This window comes from Sinocyclocheilus anshuiensis, unplaced genomic scaffold (genome assembly GCF_001515605.1).
Source record: "Sinocyclocheilus anshuiensis isolate Anshui unplaced genomic scaffold, SAMN03320099.WGS_v1.1 scaffold277, whole genome shotgun sequence".
Lineage (NCBI taxonomy): Eukaryota > Metazoa > Chordata > Actinopteri > Cypriniformes > Cyprinidae > Sinocyclocheilus > Sinocyclocheilus anshuiensis.
Genome location: NW_015536463.1, coordinates 207,099 through 217,355, shown reverse-complemented (window position 1 = coordinate 217,355; position 10,257 = coordinate 207,099). Strand labels below are relative to the sequence as shown.

General features: G+C 38.0%; 1 protein-coding gene across 2 annotated transcripts in view; it reads right to left on the bottom strand.

Annotated features, from left to right (window-relative positions):
* Positions 1-6: 6 nt before the first annotated feature.
* The window catches only part of LOC107672245 (diacylglycerol kinase beta-like), a 118,391-nt gene continuing 108,140 nt past the window's right edge, over positions 7-10,257 (bottom strand). For both annotated transcript variants that reach the window (XM_016465725.1, XM_016466471.1), the window contains 3 exons: positions 6,410-6,530; positions 5,542-5,602; positions 7-3,500 (listed from right to left, as the gene is read on the bottom strand). In XM_016465725.1, the coding sequence (XP_016321211.1) occupies positions 3,405-3,500; positions 5,542-5,602; positions 6,410-6,530 (278 nt within the window). In that variant the 3' untranslated portion in view covers positions 7-3,404. The remainder of the gene's footprint in view (positions 3,501-5,541; positions 5,603-6,409; positions 6,531-10,257) is intronic.

Genomic DNA, 10,257 nt, shown 5'->3' with positions numbered 1-10,257 from the left:
TGTTCCTTCATTTGGTAGATTTTTTTTTCAGTGACTTGTATTGCAAAAGTCTTTGCTCCAAGCAAAATGCTATTTTGTATTAGTAAGTTAAGGCTATCAGTCATTCACAGAATTGACACAGAAGGTGACATCGGTACCATTTAGAAATGACATTTCCCAAACGTGACATTCCTCAGTCGCCCATCGATTGGCATACATTGGCGCCAAACCTCAGTTTACAAAATACAAAACAGAACAGAGAACATCCACAGAGGTACTTGTACAATGAACATGCTACTAACGGATTGAGGAAAAGCACAGCGGGTAGATACAAGGGGCCTGGATAGGGTCCAAAAATATAATCATGTGAAACTAATAAAGAAGCAACAATCAGAGTGGTCTCTCTTCAAGCAGACGTCTTTGTCTTCTTTGTTTCAGCAGGCATGCGGTGGTTAAACTTTAGAGAAAATATAAACAATATCTATATATACATGACTGTTTAAAACCATTCTAAACTGTAAAATGAAAAGTAGTTGTAAACATGCACTTGTAACCAAACCACCGTTCTTTAAACACCAGACTGTCACACAGGATAAACCATCTGTCCAATGACCACAGGAACAATGGGGCTCTTTTAGCCAAATCCACCATTAACTTCTATGATAAACCGACTCACTGGCTGGAGGTGAACGTCTGTTCTGTGGTCATATGGAGAGATTAGCATTTTTTAGTACACTGGCGTAGCTTCTGCGGTTCAGTGTTCTTTAAAGGGAACGTTAACCTGCTAACCCTAAAGTCGACACCTGAAGTCAATCTGACCCCAGTTCTGTATTGGTGAAATATATATATACAGTTCCAACACAGACATTTGCGCCCTACGGCTCACTGTGAAAGCATCTGATGATCACTGCATGTTGATCTATATCAGGCAACTCTGCCCGATGGCTACAGTCAATCATGTGACCCATTAGCTAATCTCTGATACTATATTAAGTTATACCTTTAAACACATTCATATATATGCACACAAGGCTCCTGGATTATATGAATACTGACACATAGTGGGCATCTTTAAGTTAAATACTCTTTACGGGCCTTCTCAGAAGGTCACTGTTGTTGACCGTTAACTGTAAGTAACTTCCGTTCTCTGCATTCATCTGGGCCGCTTACACACCCGCTTGACTGTCGACCTGAAATTGCGAGCTGATGTTTTCATGCTGCAATTAGGAATAGTGTTTCACTCCCTGAAATAGGAAGTTAAATTTAGGCTCTGTCCATGCAGCAGTAAATCAAACCCCACTGCAGTAGCTTGTTGTGACAGACGAGGACCAGAGGATTCAGTGTTAATACCAGCGCTGGATCGATTTCAGCCCGCCTCTGAATGGAGATGCTACAGTGAAGAGACTTTCTGTTTTCTCAGAAATATGGAGAAATTTTTTTCTTAAATTGTTTCTGTAACAAAATATAACAGTATTTAATTTGTTGACATTAGTTAATGCATCATGAGCTAACAATTAAGAATATTTTTACAGGATTTATCCTGGTCAATGTTAATGTCTTCATATATTCATGGATTTTTCAGGTTGTATTACATTATTTAACATAATATGAATATACATGAATTAACAATGAACAATAGTATAAATTTATGTGGTGGAATTGAACTTGAACCAAGCAATTACATTTATGAATTAAAGTTAAGCGAGATTATTAAATGCTGTAAATATACTTTCAGTGTTAGTTGTTGACATCTAATGCATTAACAAATGTTAACAAATTAATCCTTGTCTTAAAGTGTTACCATTATGTCCTTAATGTTCCTTTTGTAAAAAAAACGCTTAAAACTGGCTTAAACTGGTTTGACGGTCTTAGCTGGTGTAAGACCTGTTCACACTAAGACGAATATTTAGTGTGAAAATTCTGTTTTTCAGAAAGATGTTCTAATCTGTTTTTGAATAGATTGCATTATCAAGAAAACCAGCCAACCAATATAATTCTCACTTTTTTGATCACATGCCCTGAGTTGCTGCTGTTACATAAAACTCATTTAAGCGCCACCTACTGTCATAGAGTGAAGTTGCATTTTTCATTCAGTCATTCTTCCGTTTTTCGCATTGGTCTGAACAGACAAATCACATGTGAAAACTGAAACGAATTTCTGTGCCATACATTCGTGTTGGTGTGAAAAGGCTATTAAGATGGTCTTAAGATGGTCTTCAGCTAGTCTAGCCGTCTCCCAGTTGAATAATTCTCAAACCCCTCTGAATCTAGCCAACAGATGTGTAAGATGTTTTTTTATCGACAGAATCTACTCCCAAACTTAATGGTACGCTATTTTGATTTGGCTTAAAAAACATGATAAAATCATCATATTATTGCAGAAATTGCTACGATATAAATGCTCATTGGTAAAACTGCTTTAGTACACTAATTCTCTCTTCTAAGGATTTTCTAAACTTATACTGCATTTTTGAGACCTTAGGTCCATTCTCCACGCTTGAACGCTAGCACTGTTGTTTTAGAGGGCAGTACGGGATTAAATAAACATCCAGCTAACTATAACAAAACTTGCACTGGTCAGTCTTGCGGCCTGAGGGTGAACACCAAAACTGCCTGGAGCAAACACCAGAAGCTGAAATGTTTCATCTCTTTCAGGCCAGTCTAACTTATCCCTATCAGCAGACCCCCATAAACATCTTCATAATGGATGAGTATGCTGTTTCATCTCTTTAGTGGTGGCATGTCGCAGGGCCTTGGAGAGGCACTGGAACGAGTGCTTTGCATGCACTGATGTATAATTCAGTAAGCTCCTTTAGGAGGAAATTTTTGTTCCCTGGTCCTGCTAGGCTAAGCCAGGGCCCAGTGACGTCCATATGTGCACCACCAACACTCATGTGAAGAACATTATCGTCCTAGGTTGTCTGTCGCTCTCCTTCTCTTTTCACTTGAACACACTTCTTTTCCTTTTGCTGGGCGAGTCTCTTGCTTTTCTGGTCCTCTCTTCCTCTCTTTGAAATTGGCAGTATCTTCTGATGAGCCGTCTCAAGAGGAGGGAGAGGGCACACAGTGTGATCCCAAGGCAGTGGCCTACTGGTAGGGGGGGGATTTGGTTGGAATTGAGTCATAGCTTACAGGTCACAAGCCTGTGATAAGACGTTCTGGATGATAAGACACAGGAAGTGGTCATGACACTCAGAGAGGGTCTGTTCAACCGGTTCAGCCTGTGAATATCAGGTTGTGTTGGGAGATGGGGTCCATTAGAGATCCATTACAGTGTTGTGTTTGTATTGATTGTATTGAGTGTTGTGTTTGAAAGGTCTCTTCTCTTTGGGTCCCACCTCCCAAAGATGAAGTATTAGCTGAGGAAGGTGGAGATGCTTGAGTGTATGATTGTAGAAAAGTGGTTGATATTTGGAGTCCCACATCTAGTCCCGACTTCTGTTGCGCTTCTTGAAGAAGAAGAACGTTTTCTGTGGCGGTCCCAGCAGCATGGGCACCTGGTTCTTATGCGTGATCCGTATCTGCAGGAAAGAAGACAAGATTACTCTCTGAAGACACAACCAAATCTGAACATCCTTCTGCTTGTTAATTACTCACTGTTTTAAGCAGTTGTATCGTTCACATTCAGCAAATGAGATGACAGAAGTCACACATGTCCAGATTAACAGGCACAAATTTGAGAACGTAAGAGCTGACCTTGAAACTGAAATAACATCCCATATTCCCCTCTGCACAGTTGGGCAAATTAGAGAGGACTAAAAGCACAGCGGCACACTTTTTTTAGAGCTTGCGCTGATAGAGATGTATATATAGCGGAGGACATTGTGTTGGCGCTATGTGCAGATGGAAAGCTGCATGTTTATTCCACTCTCTTAATGACATAATCAGTCAATGGCAGGGTGTGACATGACAGTGTTTTAATTAACAGTCTGCTCGCTGGGATTGGTGAGTATACAAAGCTGCAACAGATGGGAGGAGGCAATTTTCTGAGATGGAGAAAAAGGTCCTGCTCTGAACTGAAACCTATCATTGAGCATTGGGTGTATCTGACTTCACATTACATCACATACTCTTGTGAACTTTAAGAGCAGACAGAGACTGTGGTCTCTTTCTAAAATATGTTTTTTATTTATAATCTTTTGCCACTTGGATGTGGTAATGCAGTTATTCCATTGCAACTTCACAGAACCAACAAGTACTTGCATAAAAAAAACGTACATCTTGAATGCAGTGTGAAAGCATCTGCCAAAGCATAAAAGTAAATGTAAATAGAAAAATACGAAAAAGCTGATTTGAACTCTTATATGTTAGTGGACTCAATGCCATGAGGCCATTTGACATCGTATTTTGGGTTGTTTGGCAGAAAACTCCACTTGGAAAGCTGATCTGGACTGTGAGGTGAGACTTGTGCAATTAATTATGTATTGTGACCCAATTGTATCATGGGTCAGACTCAAATGTACAATGTTAAATGAGATCTTTGGTGTGGAATCGAACGCAGGTTTGGACCAAGCAATTGAGTTGAAGGTCAAATCAGCCTTAAAGGGATAGTTCACCCAAAAATGAAAATCACCCCATGATTTACTCACCCTCATCCCATCCTATGTTTATATGACTTTTTTCTTTCCGACAAGTACCATCGGAGTTATATTATAAAAATGTCCTGGTTCTTCCAAGCTTTATAATGGCAGTGAATGGCTGTTGAGATTTTGAAGTCCAATAAAGTGAATCCATCCATCATACTCCATATGGCTCCAGGGGATTAATAAAGGCCTTCTGAAGTGAATTGATGCATTTGGGTAAGAAAAATATCCATATTTAAAACTTTATAAACATAATCTCTAGCTTCCACTAACTGTCGTACACATTGTTCACAATATCTCAAGAACCAAGTTTTTTTTTACAGCAAAGGAAAACCAGTCTCCTCTTGGTTTATATTGAAATCCTCCGACATTTTTCTTTACAAATCCTTATTTTGTTCTTGTAATACCTTGGCCGGGGTTTTTTTTTTTTTTTTGCTCTCTCCTCTGCACTTCCGCGTTCGTCACTTCTCACCGGAGCTTAAACTATACATCATCTGCTGGAACGGCACTCTCTCGTGAACGCATGTATGACAGTTAGCAGAAGCTAGAGATTACGGTTTATAAAGTTTTAAGTATGAATATTATTCTTACCCAAATGCATTGATTCGCTTCAGAAGGCCTTTATTAACCCTCCAGAGCCGTGTGGAACACTTTTTATGATGGATGGATGGATGCACTTTATTGGACTTCAAATTCCCGACCCCCGTTCACTGTCATTATAAAGCTTGTTAATATAACTCCGATTGTACTTGTCTGAAAGAAGAAAGTCATATACACCTAGGATGGCTTGAGGGTGAGTAAGTCACGGGATAATTTTCATTTTTGGGTGAACTATCCCTTTAAGGTGCAGTCACATTAGTGAAATGTCTTGTCTTGTTTAATTACAGTGTTGGATTGGCTGGTATGGGTCATGAAAGAGTCTGTGTTTCAGACATTTACATAAAAAATTGTAAACGAAAGCCAAATCAAATGAGCTGACCGTGCATGGAGGCTGCATCCACGGTTCTCCATCAATCTGCATGGGCAGCAGACGGGACGTCCTGTGGACGGAGAGACAAGGACAGAGGAAAAAAAAGACAGAGCTGTTACGGGTCAGGTCACTGACCAGGCAGATCGCGGGCACGAGACTCCTATACAACACTTTTCCTAGACGGCTCTGAACACTGTGCTCTCTGTTCCCACAGCCCCGTTCCCAGTCGGGCCCCTTACTCTCTAAACTAACACACTCACACAGTTCAGCACCTCTATTCCCACATACACACAGTTACAAAAAGTTAGTTTAGTCTTTTCAGCAGGGCCACTACAAGTTAAAGCAACACAGCATGGGAGAATGACAATGATGAATGCGTTATTAATGCCTATTACGGAAAGCGTTAGGTCGTGGGCAGAACGACCCTGTGTACAGGTGAGGAAACGGCAGCAAAAATTGTGAATAATCACCTCGCTTCAATTCAGAACTAACTGTTAGGGTCATTATGAGTGTTTAATGGAGCGAAGCAGGCCGGGGCAACACAAACTTGTGAACTAGCACCTCATAAGTGATGAGTCTAAACTGGTTCATTAGCATACGTCAGGACTGAGCAGTGTGTGTTTAGACATGCTACAAACATCATTATTCAACAGTACGAGCGAGTCCAGAATGTTAGAGCTGTTGGCAAAGCGAGTGACAGCAGGTCAAAGGTCTGATTTACTAGCTGCATTGGCCAAGAGAAGACGTCCTGCTGAGGGGGAAGGGGAAGAGAGATGTTTCAGAGCCATGGACACAAGTCATCAGAGTGTTTGCCTATGAGTTGGACCAATACTGAACATTTAGTCAATGTGTATGTGGACAGGCACGAACTGCTGACCTGATGGTGACACTGGAACACTGTGCAAGACGCCGCCCAGCGCTCTTGAGACCTGTGTAGATCCGACCCATCTCGATGGCTCCCTCCAAACCCACCACCTCCAGAAGCTGATCACTCAGATCTGTTTTGCCAGAGAAGGAAAGACAAACAGATTCATGTTTCATTTAAGTATCAACTTTTTCTCAGATGCTTTTTTCTAAAATCCCTTAGGAGAACTAAATGGAGAAGAAATTATTTATTGTTAGTTAACTTGGATGTCATGGCACAGATAATTTGTGACCCTGGACCACAAAACCAGTCTTAAGTCGCTGGGGTATATTTGTAGCAATAGCCAAAAATACATTGTATGGGTCAAAATTATTGATTTTTCTTTTATGCCAAAAATCATTAGGCCCTTAAGTAAAGATCATGTTCAATGAATATATTTTGTAGATTTCCTACTGTAAATATATCAAAATTTAATTTTTGATTAGTAATATGCATTGCTAAGAACTTCATTTGGACAGATTTAAAGGCGATTTTCTCAATATTTAGATTTTTTTTGCACCCTCAGATTCCAGACTTTCAAATATTTTCCTATCCTAACAAACCATACATCAATGGAAAGCTTATTTATTCAGCTTTCAGATGATGTGTAATTGTTTCTCAATTCCAAAAAAATTACCCTTATTTACATGATCACATTTGGTGTTGTAAGAACCTGATGACAATTTCATAATAAAATCTTTTGATTGCATATTTTGAGAGCACAGTTTGTGATGTCATTAAATGTAAAGTTCACCCAAAAATGAAAATTGTCTCATCATTTACTACATTTATTAACACATACACAGCGCACATCAAATATGGTCAACAGAAGCTCCACCATACTTCACTGACATGAAGCAAGCATGTTTGACCTTTCATTTATCATATTTGATGTGCTCAAATTATGCGCGCTGATCAATGTTTACATGTTAATAATCTAAATTAAATCTGTTCATCATAAAATGTGATTGCATCTTTTCTGAAGACATGGATTAAACAGCATTCCTATGGATTTTTTTCATGATCTCTTTATGGTTGCATGGACTTTCAGTAGAGACAAAAATCTCTAAGGTTTCATTAAAGATGTCTTAATTTGTGTTTCAAAGATCAAAAAGTCATACAGGCTTGGAACATGAGGGGGAGTAAACAGAATTTCCATTTTTGGGTAACTCTTTAAGACCTCTTTCAAAAAGAGAAACATGCTGAGAATGCTGGGGGACTAAACAATATGATAACCATAAGATGTAGGGGAAAAGTTTCAATGTATTCTCAATTTTGCCTCATTGCTGTCTAGGATAAACAACTGCGATAAAAGAGATATTTTTTTATTATGGCAAAGGAAGAATAGTAAACTCATATAGGTGAATCTAAATTGCATTTTAAAAACCACAAAGTAAAATTAAATTCAGCTGGTAGTATGAGAGAAAATGAGCATAGACCTACAGGGGAAAAGGCATTGAGGTCAGTGGTTAAGCCTACTAGCAGGCTAAGCTTTAGTAAATGCTTGTGGAACATTGTTATCCCTTTACTCACTCATTAATTTTCTCTCATCTCACACTAGCACACACAACAGGGTCAGGGCAGCAAGTGTCCCATCCACACACACACAGGGGGAATGATTATATGTCTGTTGCAGAGTAGGAGAATCAGGCCCACTGAATGAGTGATTTATAAAAGCCTCTTTATTAAAAAAAAGCCTCCTTCTGTGAATCATTATTCAAGAGCCAATGCAATCAAATCAGTGCATGAAGAAGTGGGTATTACATGAAACGTCATCTCAAGAGTGTGAATGCAGCATCTAGAGCTGACAATGGAACACACAGATCCAGTACTATTTTAGTATTATTTATATACTATAATTTTTTTGATATATTTCAGTTTTCAGTAATTTTTTGTGCTTTTGTCATTTTTACAAATTTATTTAAATTACTATTTAGGTTTAATTGATTTTTATTTCAAGTTTAGTTTTAGTTGTACAATCAAATGTAAGTTTTTTATCCAATATTTTATTTTGGCTTTAATCCAATATACAAAAATCCTCAAAGTCGTTTCTTTGATGATTCTTGGAAGGTTCCTGGAAGAACTGCTGACAGTATTTCGAGTTCTTGCAGGAACATATGGGTTCCATTGTTACCAGTGTGTTACCAATCTGAGACTAGTGCTAAAAACGCTGACATGTTCTAAGAACTTGGTCCTATTTCCATCTTCATTTGCAAAATAGAAGCAATTAAAATGAGAGTTTACTAAAGCTATATCAAAGACTGAGAATTCATTCTCAAGAAAATGAGGCACGCATACTACTACACTGCAATCCAAAAAGCCATGTAATAGAAATCTCTCTTCTCTTTCATACCCCATCCATTCTAAAAGTTGACCCACATTAATGGCCCATCAGTGGAAGCTTTAGCTTGCTGTTCATGCACAACATCCACACAACCGGTTCAAGCCAAATGTACAGAGCGATCTGTCAAAGAAATGTTTCAAATGTGCTCATGCTGGGTCCGCCTATAAAATTCAAAGCTCATCCAAGTCTATCATTAACAAAAAGTTCTCTGATGTGTGACATGTACTTAAAGGCACATCTGCAAACAGCTTATGTTTACTCCCATCAGCTGCCTAGAATCCAGACAGGCAGCAATGGTTTGTTTAGATGTAAATGTATGTTGTTTAACACAGTGTAAATACTGTTAATAATTTCACAATGTCACCTGACAGAACACAGACACACTTTTGCAACCCAGCAGGAAATTGTCGGCTGGCTTATTCTAGTCTTATGAGATAGAGGCTTGAGCAAGGACAATGATGCAAGTTTGACTCCATAAAACGTCACACACGATGCTGACCAGACAGAAATAACATCCGAAACGGACAGAGTTTGACTTTGGTTTACAATGAATGAGGTCAAAATATCAAGACAAATATGGATATCATACTAAAATATTTTGGTAAAACTTTACAAGAAAGTTCAACATGTAAACATTAGTTAATGCATTGGGTATCATGAATGAAAAAAAAGGACAATAGTTCTTACAGCATTTCTTAATCTCATTTTAAGAATGAACATAGATAAAATAATGTTTTTATACAGCTTGAAATGTTAAAAATGATTAAAAAGTATTGTTTGTTGTTAATTCATGGAATTTAATGCATTGACAAATTGAACTTTTTATGAACTGTAACCAATGTTGGTACAGTGGTACAAATTCTTTTTCAGGAAAAAAAAAAAGAAATCTGGGCAACACTTTACAATAAGATTCCATTAGTTAATGCATTAACTACCATTAATTAACAACGAGCAAGAAATTTGGGTCACACTTTATTTTAAGGTCCAATTCTCGCTATTAACAAACCATTAACTATGACTTTTGCCTCAGTAAACTTCTAATTTACTGCTTATTATTATTTAGTAGGTAGTAGGTATAGGGATGTAGAATATAGTCATGCAGAATATGTGCTTTATAAGCACTAATAAACAGCCAATATGTTAATAATAGGCATGCTAATAAGGAACTAGTTAATAGTGAGAACTGGTCCCTATACTAAAGTGTTACAGAAATTTGCTACAGTATTTATTAATCCTTGATAACATTATTTAATAAAAAAACAACTATACATTGTTGGTTCTTGTTAGCTCAGAGTCAGGACCATAAAATTTGAACAGGGTCATATGATGTTGCTAAAAAGAACATTATTTTGTGTATTTGGTGTAATGAAATGTGTTTATGCCATTTAAGGTTCAAAAAACACTTTGTTTTCCACATACTGTACATTATTGTTTCTCCTCTATGCCCCGCCTTTCTGAAACGCGTCGATTTTTACAA